The sequence below is a fragment of the Artemia sp. Qi Xiang Cuo genome, chromosome 14 (assembly GCF_049724085.1).
Source record: "Artemia sp. Qi Xiang Cuo chromosome 14, ASM4972408v1, whole genome shotgun sequence".
NCBI lineage: Eukaryota > Metazoa > Arthropoda > Branchiopoda > Anostraca > Artemiidae > Artemia > Artemia sp. Qi Xiang Cuo.
In genome coordinates, this window is record NC_142807.1 from 48,347,293 (window position 1) to 48,365,100 (window position 17,808).

The window sequence follows — 17,808 nt, forward strand, 5'->3', positions numbered from 1 at the left end:
CAAGCTAGTAAAATGAAAATTAGGGGGGGGGGGGGACGAGATGAATCCACAATTAATCGAGAAATATTTTTCCTGCCAATCATTCAGAAAAATTGCATAGCAACCAATTCAAGACCCCTTCCTGTCCTCATTATGATTTACTGAAAATTTCCCTCCCTAGAGAATAGGAGGTAATTGTTATTTCGTTGCTGCTTGGGAATTTAGACAATATAATGGAAACTTATCATTCTAATTTCGTTGCTGAAGTCTATGGGTAGTTGAAATTAATAATCAATAATGTTCTAAACCTGATGAAAGTGGGCTACGTTGTCCAGCCATCTTTGGTTTTGTAATTACCAGGCTGAGAACAGACACTTTAGGAATAACATTGTTTTCGCTACATAATTTTTTTCTGAAGGACTAATAGACACAATTTGTGCAAGAGTACTATTTTCATTGAAGCTTTTACTTCACTACTTAGTTGCTTTGAAGTTATTGGAGCTGCTACAGCATCTTTAAGCAGAGATGATCTACAAAATCTAGATTCAGCTGAAGAGTCATATAAAGGATTACTTGGTATACCGTATCACAGGGGTCAGTATCCCTGTCTCATGAGCACAGGTGCCGTTAGACACTGGGTCCAGTCCTTTTTAGGGGGCTACCACCACCTTTGTCACAGATGAGTTTAGGATCCTTTGACCGTTTTCACTTTTTGGATACATATTAGTTTCTGGAGTTCTTGACTTCTGGAGTTGTTATACCTTGCCAGTTTAACTACTCTGTTTACCGGCAGCCATCTCACAGAGAGAGTTATTCCATCAAAGCCATATGCAGATTAATTCGAGTGAAGGTTTAATAGATCTTTTAAACCTGGCGGTTATTAGGCAGTGTTGATGTGCCTGGCCCTAAAAACGTGTTAACAGTTTCTTATCTATAGTAACCTATGGAAAACTAATTTGACCTGTGACAAAATAAGTAGAATGTGTGTAGGACGCAACAATTTGTTCAATTGCAGTTTTATCATTGAAGTGACCTAAAAGATCCTGGTCTTCGGTAGAGGCTCAGTAATTCCAAGTCAGAACCGGTGCCAAAACTATATCTGCTAAAGCAGCTAAGAGATGTCAAATTTGATTTAATTATTTCGACCCATGTTTTTTTTGTCCATTTTGTGGATTTCTGGAAATGACACTGCTAAGATGTCTGAACTGTAGACGGCTATATGTGAGAAATTAAAAAGGGCAAGGTGGACTGTGGAAAATACATTAAGGTGAACTAAGAACTACCAACGCAGTCTCCCAATAACTCTCATTTGAGTCCTTAGTTAAGTATAGGCTTGATTATGTGGACTTTTGATCATTGAAGGAGTAGCCACCTGCTCATTATTCTATCGCTTGAGGTCGATATAGGATGCCCATGTTTGTATTATTTTTGGAGCCCAATGAAACTTCATTTGTGTATCTACAAACCAAAACATTGCAAATAACTTACTACTACTACTACTAACAACTCATTGCAGCACCAAGCTGCCTGAGGCCAACATAGCTACGCACGCTTCTCCTCTGTCCCAACGTATTCAAAGTCTTCCTCTTTACACCCTCCCAGGAGGTTCTCATTTCGCTTAAATCTTTCTTTATGACATCCTCCCACCCCAACAACGAACGACCTGCTTCTCGTTTAACCCTTGACGGTTTGCCAAAAAGGACAATCTTCGGTGATCTTCATCCACAGAGCGTGCCCAAGCCATCTCAACCTTTCTCTCATTATCAAACAGTTCCTGATAGCGAACTGTAAGTAAGGAGCGACTCAGCTCAATAGTAACCGAAACTTTAAAAAACAGAATTTTGATACCTATAGATACATCAAAAGAATTGGATTTTTATGCTGATTTCAAATATATAAGTTTCATCAGGTTTAGTTATACCCATCAAAAGTTACGAGCCTAATAATATTTGCCTTATTTTTGAAAAAGGGGAGAAACACCCCCTAAAAGTCAAAGAGTAAGGAGCAACATTAAAACTTAAAACGGACATAAACTATTACGTGTAAGGGGGTTCGCCCCTCGTCAATACCTCGCTCTTTACGCTAGTTTTTTTAGTATTTCAAAACAGCTGTTTATTCTAATTAAGCCCTTTTTGATTCAGGGGTTATTCTTATGGAATTGGAACAAAATTCAAACTTTACCGTAAAGAGAGAGGTATTGACGAGGGGGCAAAACCCCTCATATACGTAATAATTTCTGTTCGTTTTAAGTTTTAATGTTACTCCTTACTTTCACTTGAAAAAACTTGTTTTTTTTTTATTTAATTGCCCTATAAAGCGGGATAGAACCACACAACCAATAACCAGACCATTTCAAGTCTTAAAAACAGGTTGTTGAGGTCAAGATTGTCCTCTAGACGAGATCCGCGTATGCTTATTATTGAGGATTAACGGAATTCGTAAAATATAATTGACAAAAGTATTATATTTTTACAAAGCTTAGATTAATAGCTGACCAATATTTCCTTTTTCTTTTAGTAAAATATGCAAGGACGTATCCAGGATTTTTTATTTTGGTTCGGGAGGGGGAGTACAAAAAAAGCTTTAAGAATGCATCAATAATTTGCTTTTATGCATTTTGTTACGTTTTTACGAGTCGAGCACATTTTTTTTTCGGGGGGGGGGTCAAACCAGGTACCCACCACTCTAGACATACCCTTGAAAATATGTAACAAAAGATTATTTTTCCCGTGGAGAATGGGTAGAAAAGGAGTTTTATAAGTCCTATTTGTCCGTGTAAAATTCTTTGCCCTTTGCCTCTCCCTAAATAAACATTTTTAAGGATGTTTGTTGCCATGGCTATTTAATGCATATTCGGGAAGAGTATCATTTTAAAAAGTCTTGAGAAGTCAATCAGTATTATGCGTGCCTTTAGAACTTTCTAGATAGGAAGTTATATACGAAGCTTTTGAGTGAACATGTGATATTGTTCTATTTCTGAGTATGCAGAAGAATTTAAGTTATGCCCATCGGCAATCTCTAAGTCAACAGAACGGTTTTTATTTAAAACAATACAATATATATATATATATATATATATATATATATACATATATATATATATATATATATATATATATATATATATATATACATATATATATATATATATATATATATATATATATATATATATATATATATATATATATATATATATATTCAATTTGTATCTTAGGGTTGGGTGGAAAATTCTATCTCAGAAAAGGGAAACTATTCTTTAATGAAGAAGTAGTTTTAATCCAGTTTAGGTCCTCCAAAGCGTCAAGTTGTTGGAAAGTACATTTTAAGTCTATATTTTTACTACATTTAGATAAAAAAAAATATGTCACTAAAAAATGTGTTGTGTAACTCTTTCGGAGATTTTTTTTTTTTTTTTTTTTTTTGCTATGAGTTGCTTCCACGAACAAAGAACTTCAACAAAATTTCCTGCCATACTGTATTCGGTCTTTCCTTCTCCAAACTCGCAAAACTAGTCAACACCCATCTGGGAATAGTTTCAGGGTTGCCAACTTGCCCACTTTTCGTGTGAAATGTTCTCTTTTTTACCTCAGAGGGGATGGAAAAGAGTGAAAATAACTCTTCTTCGGTGTCAGTTTTCATTCACTTTAAACTTCAGTTGTTGGCAACATCGTCAGAAGTGTATTTAACCCAAGGAATAGGATTGCCAACTTGCACACTCTTCGTGAAGAATGCACTCTTTTTACCTCAGAGGGGATGCGCGTGCGGCGGCAGCCCCGCGCCGATTCAACGTAACGAGTCGTTCAGGCCTTTCTGAAGTCAAACAGGTATGACGACCATCTGCGAAGGCGTTTGGCACTAAGCAACAGTCCTAGATTGCCCAGCGAATGATCAGTGAGTTCAAAGTTCAACAATAATTGAAAAGTGACTTCAAAACACTTATTCTAGAACCAGCTATTGCTTTTAGAAATATGGAAATTGTAGATAGTTTTAACCCAGACTCGTCTGAATTCCAAGTTAGTATACCCAAAGTTAACGCTGCTACTAACAGTGTGAAGAGTTGAGCCACTGCTCATAAAATGAGAAGTGACAGAACACCTAAACACCATACCCAAAAATTTGCTCCACAGGGGCTCTCCTAGTGTAAGAAACTTTGGGAAACGTACGAAGGATAGAAAACGAATTACTTTGAATTAAATTAAGCACATAGTTTCCCAATTTTTCAGAGAGTTTCTTTTTAGAGAAGTCTGGGAATTTTTTAAAAGACCTTGTGCATAAAATATATTCCGTTCTGATCCATCCACAGCGTACTCATTACATCCTCTTTTTATTCAAAGTTCTTCTACCGTTAAATGGATACGAGAATTCCCTAGTAATACGCTGTGAAAGTCCTTTTAGGAACGACAAAGATAATAGTTACCTTCTAAGGGCTAAAATCGATTACCTCTCTATCGATTCGAAAGCTCTCTCTCTCTTTCTTTCTCATGGATATTGTTCCACAGAAAAGACTATTTCTTACCTGGAGAAAAGATCTTTTATTTTTCTGTAAGCTTTATTTTAACCCCATTATTTTTAATTGCCCCCCTATACCTTTTTTTTGCTAAGATGGCTCTTTTTTGAGGTAATCAAACGAGCCGAGGATTGTATCTAGCTAAAAATGATGTGACATCTGCTGTTACATTTTTAATAGGAACCGAAAATCGTAACAAATTAGATCCCATTTTTCTGAGAATAACTTTTCGTCAAAATAAGAAACCCAGCAATACATGTCGATGTCACACCGTCGATATAATCGTCTATCGGTATTCAGGAAAAATACTTAAACTTGCTGAATAAAGGAATCAGGACATAGGTGCGGTATCTGTGATTCTTCTGGCGGGGCCCTATACCAAGGTTTATGCAGATGCAGCAAAATTTCGTTAATCCTGGGACTATTTTTTGGCTGGGTAGAGATGACCAACTTCTATATGGCTTAGCATCGATTTCTCCTAGCAACATTAAAACGTCTGGGAACTTCATAAGACAATTACAGTCCTTTATCTCTACAGTCTCTGTATATGTCTTGGATTATTATATGCGGTGCACATTGACTATTATTTATATTAATAGCGGAACTACAATAACATAATATATAACTAAATTATAATAATTACTATTATTAGGGCTTCGAGTAAAAATTCATTGTTGTTATAGTGTCATTATGTTAAGAATATTCTTGCAAGCGATATGACACTTCTGATTATTAATGTAATGCCGTTATTAGTTTAATGCAACTTTATCTACTTTATCTGTAAGTTAAATTGCTACTATCATGAGCGAAAAGTTAATACGGTTCTATTTTTGGTACGGTATTTATAGTCTGGGAATACACCGAATTATAAGCCCCTTTTATGATATTATTTCTTTTTTTTTATTCCTTTTCTTTTGGAGGTTCTATTAACTTTATAGTGCCCGATTTATGATCTACATAAATAAGATTGAAAAATAAGCAAAAAAAAGGAAAAAGTGAATTGCAAAAATGCTGATAAAATCCACGAAACTCGATTTGAAGGTCCTAAATTAGAAGGAAGATAATGCAATTATAACTAATAATTGTAATATATAATTATCATAGTTTATAATTAATAATTAAAAGGAAGAATGAACAGCTGTACCTAGCTTGTCACCCGTCGGCGCTTTAAGGCCCATTGACTAAAAATTGTATGGATTTTACGGAACACCGAGATTTAGGTGAAATTAGTTTGAGCCAATCAGATTTTTCATAGAATTAGCTAAAAAAAAATACATGAAAAATTGTGATTGGCTTAAATTAGCGCTAGCTAAATCTTGATGTTAGTAAAATATCATTGTGAATGGGAGGAGGGGGATTGAGAATGATAAATATGGGTGGTGCACATACCTCAAAATAGCTCTGGGTTTTTGGAGATTACTTTTACGGGGATGTCAGTCAACATGACAACTGACAGACGGATAAAGATTTTTTCTATTCCAGCCTTGTAAAGTTAGGTGGCTTGACCTTTCCGTTATACCTATACTATTATTAAAAATGTATTCTTTAGTCGTTTACGGATATTAAGTTGAAACAAAAGAGGGACGTATTGTAAAATCTATGGGAAATATATAATTTGGGCTATATATTTGCACATTAGGGGGCGGTGAGGGGTTAGAGGTGGTTTCAGGGGAGGCAGAGGGGCCACCTGCCCCGGGCGCAGAAGTTTTAGGGGCGCAACATTTCAAATGAATAATCTAATGGTTATAATCATTTTGTAATTTTGAAGTTTTATTTGTATTAAAATAAAGTAGAGGGCGCAATTGGGAATTTTTTTTTTAATAAATGAAAATTTTGCTAAAATTTGGTTTGCAAATTTTGGGGAGGACAAGGAAGGGGGTGCTGATCAAAATTTCATCATGGGTGCAAGAGAGGGCAAAAATGGCACTGTCGGGGGCAAAGTAAAGTGAAGCGCTTTTTGGAGTGATAGGCTATAAGTAAGAATCTTAGGATTTTAGGATTACTTGTATCATTCCTAAAAGCGTTTTCCTTTAATTTACATCCCACTTTCTCCCGTAATGTACAATTGTATAGCCCAAATTACATATTTACTATGCATCTTGTCATCCATCACTCTTTTGTTTCAACCATAAACCTCGTAAATTGAAGCAACTTAATCCACGAGCAAATAGTGGTATAGATACAACGGAAAAGATCCAAGTGGCCTAAAGTGCCTTTTACTCCTTGACCTCTTCCCTCCGAAGTTTTCTTCGTCTGATTACATCCCAATATAACCCTTGTTTTCGAAAATTGTACTCCTTCTGCTCCTTCATTTCTCTCCTTCTGCTCCTTTTATAAGCTTGTTTTCTTCTTCTTTTCAGAGTCAAAATGACTCAAAGTCAGAAATATGACATACCATCAGACTTACAGGAGCTGCTTGTAGAATTCACAGTGAGCTGTTTACTTGAAAAGCCATCAAATCTCGTTGACTATGCTGCAGACTATTTCACTCGGTTAAGAGATCAGCAGTCAAGTCGAAGATTGAGTCGCAGAGCCATGTCTGATTCTGATGATTCTATGCTGACTGATGAAAGTGATGAGCCAATGCCAGGTATAGCATGTTTGTTTGTTTTGTTTTTTTTTTCGTTTTTTGCAAGGTCGGTATTGACTATTGCTTAACGTTATTAATTTAACAAAAAAAAAGTTTTTCTTATGGGACGAAGAGCGAGGTTGAAACTTAAAGCGACCGAAGTTTATTGCAATATTCAAGATATATCTACAAATATTGCTCAAATAAACAGATTTATGATATTTTTCGACATTTATAGAATTCTTGTAATTTCTGGCTCATTCGAAACACAAAACTCCCCTCCCCTCCCCCCGAAAAAAAGCGACAAACAAACAGGATTTTATCTTAGGAGAAGAAAATTGCATAAGCAGCCTGCAGAAAATATAAGACTAATTTATAAGGCTCATAATAGTTTTTCATCGGTCATGATGATGATGACGTCTAGTATACAATAAAATTTTCTAAAAAATCGAAGTAAGCTCAGTTTTCAGTAAAGCGATAAAGCAAGAAGTTTTATAAGCATTGAAAATGTCACAAGTCACTTTCTTTGAGCCAATGCAAAAAATTTGGTTCGTTTTAACTTTCAACTTTGCTATTTCCTTCCGTCAAAAATAATTTTTTCTTTACCATTTTCTACCCTTTTTTATTTTTATTTTTTTTATGCACACACAGTAAACCTTGATGAAAGAGTCAAACGTAAGTGATGAAATTAAAGAAGTTTCAATGATTTTTTTGTTAAAATAAGGCATTTTAAATATAGGGTTTACTTCCTACCTCCCTTAAACTAGGGTCTAATTTTAACTGGTTTAGTGTAACCTTGATCGCCTTTTTTTTAAATGCCTTAAATTCTTTAAATTCAAGTCGTCGTAGCATGCACTTTTTGGCCCCGCAGACGGTACGTATTCTCAAGGATGGGGCGCATATGCGTGATGTAAACAGTTTTCAACTGTTTGAAGAAGAGATTGGGAGAAATCCAACGATTGTTAACTAATAAGTGAGCGCACTGGACAATAACCCTTTATAACCATATCAGGAACATGTCCGGTAAACGAGCAGTCAGCACTAAAAGTGACACCCAGGATTGCAGAAACAGCGACAGTTAGGTACCACGGATCAGGGCATATGAGGTCTCGCTTCAACGAATTGAACCTCATAATTTTGTTTGTCTGTTTTTTTTTAGTTGATTTGAAGACCATTCCTGCAACCGTGTTGAAGAAAGTTTTGCTTGACTTCATTGCTGTATTGGGGATGTACTCCATGTTCTGCGGTATTTCTCAGAATCCGGAAACGTCATACGCGTTTTAATCTCTCTTCAGATTCCAAGAGAACGTAGTCAAAGTACAAGATGAATGCTAGCTTCGTACCTTTTTGGTGGGCCGTATGATGTCATCACAGCTAATTGAGAATTGACGTCGCTCCACAAGAGGGGGTGCTCGCACTCTGTGACTTTGCAGAAAGTCAATGACCAAAAGCAGAATATGCTTTTACCACTCAGTTTAGGTCTCTTGCCGCTGAATATTGGCGGACCAGATCAAAAGCTTCGGTATAGACAACTACAAGTAATTTCCTAACCATTCAGTAATCAAGTGGTAAATGTGCGCTAAGCTATGGTTAATGCTACGCTATGCATAAAAACTTCCGTTTTAACCAAAAACTTGAGTTTAGTATGAGGAACTCTTACTATGGAATTGAATCTATGTAGTATTTATCATTCCCGAATCATCCTTTTAAATGAAATTTTTTTTCTAACTGGACAGTTTTTTTTAAGCACATTTTTAAAGTATAAGTTAGTTTGGAGTGTAGTTCGCCCTTTATTAGGTTGCAGCTGATGCTGCAACCATGATTTTGTATTAGCTACAGCTCCTTTACAGGTACACCAAACTGAGTTGAGGCACCTAAAATCTCCAAGTCTCAAATTTAGAATTCGCTTAATTGTATGATCATTTATATTAACATCGCTCATTTGTATGCTTCAAAGAGTGTGTTTAATTGGTATGTGGGCTATCGAATGAGCTTTATAATGTTTTAAAGATCCTTTGGGTAACTTTACACTTTATCAGTACACTGTCTTCTGTCAATGAATTTAATGCACCGAAACCCATATAGGCAAGTGTGTACAGGGTTGCCACCCCTAATGATTTATCACTATTTCTAGTGATTTTGTTTATTGCCTAAACAAACAAATCACTGAATTTGCACATAAATCACTAGATTATTGAATAAAATTACTAAATTAACCAGAAAATCACTAAAATCTACTGATTTTTTTTCACCGGGTGGCAACCCTGAGTGTGTATTCCGCTGAGGATCCCTGATGTGAGGTGATCACTTGGGAATATTTCATTAGATTAGAAGTCCTTTTGCTTGTAATTCTACAATGGCTTATATTTATTAATGATAACTTTGCATGAACTTGAACGTTTCAATTTGGCTGATTGTTGGGTTATACTGAAAGGTGAGCAAGGTCAAGACCTTATTCAAGTGCTTGAATGCGGAACTAAGCTTTCAATCGTCTACGAAAAGTAATGTCGATTTTTTTTTTTATTGTAAAAACCACCCGTCAAAACGAAATAGACTTGCTAGTCTTTCTCGTCTTTGGGACACTTACGTAAATTATGAAATACTAGCACTACAAGTAGAAGGTAAGTTGTATTTTCGACAAAAAGAAAGAAGAAAATCATCGAACAAATATAATGCACTGATTATATTTGATATATGTACTGATTATATTTATATATGATTATATGTATATATGCACTGATTTCAAACAGTAAGTCATAAACCTCGCTCATAAAGTAAACAAAAAAAGAGCGAGGGAGGAAAAGAGAGGAAGAGAGAGGCAGGGCCGCATCTAGGGGGTTAGGGGGTTTCTCCCCCCCCCCTCGGAATGTCCGACTCATAAAAACGTAACAAAATTAAATTTAAACAAATTTTGATGTGTTTAAAAAAAAAATTACAAGTGTTATGAAGGTCCCAAACGAGTGGCCTTCTCGAGTTGAATCAGGTATTCTCGAGCGTTATAGAGTAGACCCTAAATGATATCAGTCTCATTAGTAGATTAGTTTTGATTAGTTGCTGTACCTTACTTATTCAATATCATCTACAATTGTTAAATTTGCCAAATTAGATTTATGCTGTATGACAAACAAATACTAAAGAACTTTCCGTCGAAAGTATTGTTTGTCTTTGGTCGCATGAACTAACTATAAAAGTGGCGTGTGATGGGAATGCTATGGGAATTAATCCATACAGAGGCCGTAAACCCAAATGGGTACTCTTCTATTAAACGGACTCTTTTATATAGTGCTATTTTGGTTAATGCTAATGAAATAAAATAAGATGAATATATAATAGTTAAGAAACAAATTTGGGCTATATATGTGCACATTGGGGGGGGGCAAAGCATACCATATATTAAATACGTAACCTAACCTAGGTACCTTCCCCCTAAACCCCCCAAAACAACAATTTAAATACAGTTCTTGCCTTTGTTTATATCCCAGAAGGCATTGTAAACCTGTTTTCATCACGCGTCTCAGTCTGTTTTATGACTGGTATGCATTGCCGTAGATAAAATAGTCCGTTTAATAGAAGAGTACCCCCAAATGTAATCAGTTGAATTTTAAAAGGAACAACCTGTAAAACTAGCGCCACGGGCAGTGTAGCGATTGACAGTGAAATCACAAAACATGGATAGAGTGTTAAAACATTTGTTGTTCTTTTTTTGGTTGTAGGAAATGAGGCCATTGCCAGTAGTAAAATAGCTTAATAAAATACCTATAACATAAATAAAGTCTAAAATTACAAGGCTAACTGGCCATTAAAAATTTATGTTTCAAACTGAGAATGCAAGCAGATCACAATTTAACACAATGCAATATGTGGTTTTCCGCTCTTATTATTATTGTTTTTTTTAATCTGTAGTTAAGGTTCTGTTTTTGGCAACTTAGATTGTGTAGCTTGTCATTAGCATACAATATCGTGATAAGTTTTTTCCTACTTTTTTTACGAAAAGATTCCATCACTCAGCTAGGCACTTATCAGCCGCAAATCTCATGTCCAAAAACCCGACCATTATCTTAAGTTATTGGCCGACTCATGGGGTTGGGTGTATGAACATGCACCAGAAATGGTATTAATTGGATGGGCGTGAGCAACTTTTCAAGATGCACGCTGTATTTAATTTTTTACTATTGTTTATTTTTTTCAAAGCTTTAGTGAATTGCTTATCCTCCATTTAATTGCAGGAAAGGGAGTGACACATTTAAAAGGATAAAGGAAGTTATTAGAAATATCTGGGTTTTATTCCAGTGGCATCAATTCGCGAAGATTTATGGGAGGGTTCAAGGTGTATTTTTTTAGATCTAGGGGGTATATTTGTCGTTTTTTTTCAATTTTTCCAAGGAAAATATAAAAAAAGGCTTTTTTTCACTGAAAAACCCTAAAAGGTTGCTTTTCAAAACATAACAGGGAGAAAAATATAGGGAGAGGTTCAGGCACCCTTCTCCCACAAAATTGACGACACTGTCGCATTCTCTGTAATATACAGAAAACACCTACCTTTGTTTTGGATGTTTTACTGCGATGTAATAAAAGCTGTTCGTCACCTTACTTGGTCTTCCTATCACTTTCATTGTAAATTATGCTAATTTAACTTACCCCCCCCCCAAAAAAAAAAAGAAAGGAAAATTGACTAGTGCAGGCACACACACACAAGAATTTGCCCGGAAGGGCTATAATAATAAAACAAAATTATTATTTTATAATTTGAAAAGAATGCCCAGAAATTCCTGAGCCCCCTGGGATGTGTAGGAAACAAGTCTAATCTTACGTATAAAATTTCACTTGTGTGATATATGTATATAAGAGAAGTAGAAATGCTAAGCTACAAATTAATTAAAAAGAATTTCGCTTAGGGTTTCCAAAAAAGGGTGGCCGGCGTTTACCCCCCCCCCCCGGCGAATACCCCCCCCCCCGGACAATACCCCCCGCGGAAAATACCCCTCGTAAAATACCCCCCCCCCCCCCGCGGAAAATACCCCCCCCTCCCAAAAAAATACCCCCCTTGGAAAATAAGGCTTTACAAGTTTGAGAATTTTATTTGAGTTTTATTGTTTTAATTTTCCAAAATTCCGATGGAATTTTGGTACTTGTGTATTATGCGCCACTCACTCAAGCTTACGGTGTGTAAAATTCGAGAACACGCCGGTTTTTTTTGTTAGTTTCTTCGTTGTTTTAGAAATAAATTTACGCTATAGATTTGCACAGTAGAGAAGGGGGGGGTATGTATAACGGTTCTGCTTGCAAAATGTGTTTGGTACAATTATTCTGCCTATTAGATAGATAGACAAATAAGTGTATTTTAAAGCCAAATATACGGCCATGAACACAGTAAAATAACATAAACGAATATAGTGAATGGGGGGGGGGTGTTAGCGAAATTTCGTTATATGTCTTGCTTTCTCTTTGCCGATTGAATTTTACGCGTGGGAATGTTAAGGGTAATTGTCCGGGGTAAATATTCGCCAGGATTGAATTGTCCAGAGGATATTTCTATGGGGAGGGGTATTTTTCGTGAAGGAGGGCATTTTTTTTGGAGGGGGGGGGGGTGTTAAACATCACCGAGTCTACATCAACAGAGTCTACATGATTTCCGGTTTGAAAAATTGTTATACCAAACTTTGATATCTGCTAAAAGCTAAATCTCTGATCGTTTTCATCTTGCTATTTACGTTCATTAGAAAAAACTTATTTTTTCTTCTTCTTTCTTGTAGCTTGCAAGGCTGGACGAGCAGGGTTACCACCCGGTAAAAAAAATCACTAAATTTTAATGATTTTTTGGTTGATTTAGTGATTTTCTTCAATAATCTAGAGGTCTATATACTCTATATGCTGATTTAGTGATTTTTCTTAGGCAACATAAAAAATCACTAGAAATAGTGATAGATCACTAGGGGTGGCATCCCTGTGGACGGGTAACTTGACTAAGAGCCGTGAAATTCAAATTGGGTGCACTGTGTTCCGTGTTACGGAAGATAACAAAAAAATAAACCACTAGTCTCCTTTCTTACCACCCAAAATACCTCATTATGAGTGTGTTTTCTTTAATAATACTGTCATATAATGTTCATATAATTTGCTTTTATTGGTTTTGACAAGCTCCTCCCCCTCCTCTGAGATGCGGTTTATCGAAGTATTTTCCAGTTAAGTACGTGCATGCTTAGCTAAAATACTGGGTTGTAGATCTTAAAAACCATGTGTACAGGGATGCGGCCTTTGGCCTCTACCCGCCTCGAAATATCAAGTGTTTTATGAATTAATGTGGGTTTTCGATAAATTTTCATACAATTAATCCAAACGGGACAATAAAGCCTTGTTGTGGCAAATCAGAAGAAATATTGCTTCATATCGAAATATATTGCATCAAGCTCCTTGGTCACACTTCGTTCCAGAGGGACAATATTTTCTGATGTCCCGATCTGTGAAGCAGCATCCTCTTTTAAATGAAATTTGGGAAGACAGAAGAAGGATATTTGCCATGAATTCAAGAAAGATCTGGAACCAAGGGGAGAATTCTGGAGAAGTGGGTGTGGATGGTAAAAAGAATGATAGTCAGAAAGACTGTAGTCGATAGGTCAAAGTGGCCATCGTAAGTAACAAAATGTCTTTTAGTTTCGAATGGGACAGGTCATCATCTGGTTCCCACCAATATTAAGCCCTGTGTTCAGTATCAGTTGTTTTCAATATTGACAAAAAGTTGATTATTCAATTTCATAGGATTTATTTTTCCGTTGGTTTATATGTTTTAGGTTGAATTGTACGTGACTAGATTTTATTTGAGTTGGCACTTTTTTATGGCGGAGGCTTTTGGTCTGTTATCCTCCTTCACGAATAATTGCTGTTCTTGCAAATGTCCCTTTTTTGTATTTTTCACATGTTCAACAATCCTTTTTGCGTTTGTTTTGAAGTAACACCCTCCCAGATCACGAGGCTTTTGAAATAAATAGCTTCATAGCTGCCTGTGTTTGGAGGTATATTTTGTGGGGAGCAGTATTTCCCATCAGTTATTACTTACGAAATTGCTTCTTCTTGTCTTTTCTCTTTTTTTATAACAAAGGCTACGTTTTATCAGGCTAGTAAGCAGGAATATATTTTAAGGTGAACGAAGAAGTAATCTCATAACCCTCTCCTGTGGACAGTCCTTGTTAACTTAAAGTTGGATTTGAATCCAAAATGTCACATAGAACAAATAATAAGCTAGCGACTCGTCGACGAAATTTTTTTTTCAAATAAAAAAGAAGTGATGTCATTGAGGTTTTCCGACATGGATTAGAGGACTTTAAAAATTTAAACAATGAAAAATTGAGCAGTAGCTCGATTGCCAGGAAATTGCATCAAAAATGCCAGGCAGGAAGCAGGAAACGTTGCGTTATGACTTCAATAGTAGGAAAATCTATAAAAATCTAGGAAACTTTCACAAAAAGATTGTATGCATGTTAACTGCAACTTGATTTTTTCATTTTATTTCCCTATGCGAGATGGGAAGTTAGTTCCCAACCTCCCACTATTCTTCTACTCACCCTAAACCCTTGGTTTAATACAACTGCTGAATTTTACTCAGAGAAATCAGTAGATGGCTTTGATGGGAAAGGTCCCCATAGAAGTTTGCTATGTTATTGCTTATATAGTTTTAAAAGTTCAACTGAGTAATAACCATCACTAGGTGTCAAACGATCAATTCACAAAAAAGATTTAAATTCTTTTTAGGGGGGGGTCGAAAGAAGAGGAAAATTACTAGCACAGAAGCGCAACAAGAACAACAGGGGAAATCAAGGGTCTAAGGAAGACCCGATACTTAAAAATTATCCTTGAGTCTGGACGAGCCTAAGGTTAAACAAAATCCCACATAATGTCGAAATTTCGGCAGAAAGCGTCTGGTCCTGTTATAAGTACAAGCAATTAGATACCTGAAAAGGAGTTTCTTTAGAAAAAAATGCTTTGATTTATACATAATTAAGCCAGGATTTAACCGAGAGACGTCTGTAAAAGTGTACAACAGAGGCTTATCTGCAATTGGGAAAGCTGTAGCGCACTTCCGAATCTATTTTGTCTTTTAATGGTACTTCTTTATGCACAATTCAGCCCCAAATACCACACAAATGACTACTACTACTACTAACAACTCACCGCAGTACCAAGCCGCTAAAGGCCAACATAGATACGCACGCTCCTCATCCATCCCAATATATTCAAATCCTCCCTCTTTACACCCTCCCAGGAAGTTCCCACTTCCTTTAAATCTTTCTTTGTGACATCCTCCCACCTCAACCGCAGACGATCTGCTTTCCGCTTAGCCCTAGACAGTAAGCCGAAAAGGACATTTTTTTTGTAATCTGTTATCCTTCATCCACAGAACGTGCCCTAGCCCTCTCAACCTTTCACTATAACCCTAGAAAGCGGGATTGAACTACAGGTTTCGTACAGCCTACTGTTTGAATTGTGGTCAGTTAGCCGGGTACCCAGAACAATCCGTAGGCAATTTCTCTGGAAAACACTAGCAAATCTTCATCCGTTCTTATCTTCCTATTCTTCCAAACTTTTTTCAACTGTCTATTCTACTTAATCTAAGAGCCTTGTCTATTCTACTTTTAATATCTTCACTGCTCCCACCGTCTTTACAAATAATAATACCAAGGTAAATGAAGCTGTCCACCGGATCAATCTTTTCGTTACCCAACGTCACCTTTTCATCTTCACTTCACTTGACTTATTCCTAGCCTTAGAGACTTATGCGGGGCTCCCACGGCGTCAATAAAGTTAATAAAGTTTGTCATGACAGTGCGAACCATAAAGTTTGTCCCACTCACACAAAGATTTTGCCTTTTTGCCTTTACAGCAATTTTTCATAGAAAGTAACTGAAATAATCAGACATTGAGCTGTGAAAACCCTCTTTTTAAGCATTGTTTCCTTTTACTACTAAATAAAAATATTTTATCTTTTACCAAGCAAAATATTTAAACAGGTATACACTACTGTATATGTAGACACTCATTTGTGTGTGATTTGTTTGAAATTTTCCTCAAGTCTTCTGCTATTGATTGAACTTTGTGGACTTTCTTGAAAAAGTTAAATAAAGTTCAACTGTTTTCCGACAGGTTTTCATGGTTTGCAACGACATTCTTAGTAGATCACTAAATCCATACCCCAACGTATGGCGTAATTTTGTGAAAATCATGTGTGTGTGTGTGGGGGGGGGATCTGGAGCCAATTTTCCCAAATCAAGTGAAAATGACAGAGAAAACTTAAAACGAGCCATATAGTAATAAAAAAGGTAACGGTATACTAAAGAAAGCTGACCTGTTTTAGTGGATGCTTGAATTATGCAGGCTTATCTTAGTTTTGACAACATTTTTGGAGAAACTAAATTTCACCTGGGGGATACTGGGGTCTGGGGGAAAACTGTGGTCTGGGACAGGCAGTTGCTCCCTCTGTCCCATAGGAAATTACGCTCCTGGCCACAACCCCTTACCATTTAGTGGTTGGAGAAGCGTAAGCATGTGGTTCTGGAACCACTCAAAGTTGTATATTAAAAGAAGGATTACTTATTGTTATACTTACTTATTCAAATTATTTTCTTGGCAATTCTGCTGCAAAATTCTGCATCCAAAGAGGAAAAAACGAATGAAAACAGTTCTGTAGGAGAATTCAGGTAATTCTTCCCAAAATTTTTGAAATGAAAACAAGCATAGTTAATAATACCATTTATCTTACCTACACTAGAAATGATCTTTTTTGAAACTTCCATTCATTTGTAAGTAATGAATGGCTTTTCTATTTAGGGACAGGTCAAACAGCTCTGTAGGCCTTAAGGCCCATTTCTATTGAGCTAGGAAAATTTTCAACAATCATGTCGATATGTAAACCTGCCCGCTTAGTTAACCTTTTGTGTCGAAGCTATTCGCCTGGAGCTACTTCCTTAAGTGCTACTAAATTTAATTTTTTAAAAAAAAGAATAAAGTTATATTTCTTCTTTAAAAGAAAAACAAATAAAAAAAGACACGACACTATTTTTCCCTAGATTGGAGATGATTTTAAAAAAATAATTACATTGGAGATTGGAGGCTATGTAAAAAAAAATAAGTTTTCAACTGAAACTAAGGACCACCATTAAAACTTAAAGTGAACAGAAATTATAAATAGAAAATAGATAGAAAATAAATAGAAAAGGTCATAGCAGTGTTGTTTCTAAATTAAATTTTAATCAAAAACGAGCAGAGATTAATTTAAAAACAAAAACAAAGTTTTCCCGAGGGAAGTAAAGAGTGAAGTTGAAACTTAAAACAAACAAAAATTATTACTTCACAGCCTATCTAACGTATATCAATAAAACTAGTGCAAATAAATTAACTGATGATATTTCCCTATGTTTGTAGGATTACAGAAAACTAGCGCTTTACTGAAAACACAAAACAATTTAAGAGTTTTGGTACGGAAAAATAAACAATTAAGGGCACTTTTTAACGGTGTAAAAGTAAAGCATTTTTAGATTGTTGCTTTATTATTATTATTTTTTTTTTATTTGGCATCACTTCTGGACAATGAGTTCAGTTCAATGATTGACTGTCATTTTGGATCTGAAAAAGACATTACATGTTTATTTTGTAGACAAGTTCGAAGTGAAGGAATCTTATTAGTATTAAGACTACAGACTCTATTTAAAATTTGTACCACAACTTGAAATTCTCCGTTTTATAGAGAGAAATAACTGGA

General features: G+C 35.9%; 1 protein-coding gene across 2 annotated transcripts in view; it reads left to right on the forward strand.

The window, feature by feature from the left end:
* Pka-R2 (cAMP-dependent protein kinase type II regulatory subunit) overlaps positions 1-17,808 on the forward strand; it is a 143,496-nt gene that overhangs the window by 20,654 nt on the left and 105,034 nt on the right. For both annotated transcript variants that reach the window (XM_089100777.1, XM_089100778.1), the window contains exon 2: positions 6,850-7,079. In XM_089100777.1, the coding sequence (XP_088956903.1) occupies positions 6,857-7,079 (223 nt within the window). In that variant the 5' untranslated portion in view covers positions 6,850-6,856. The remainder of the gene's footprint in view (positions 1-6,849; positions 7,080-17,808) is intronic.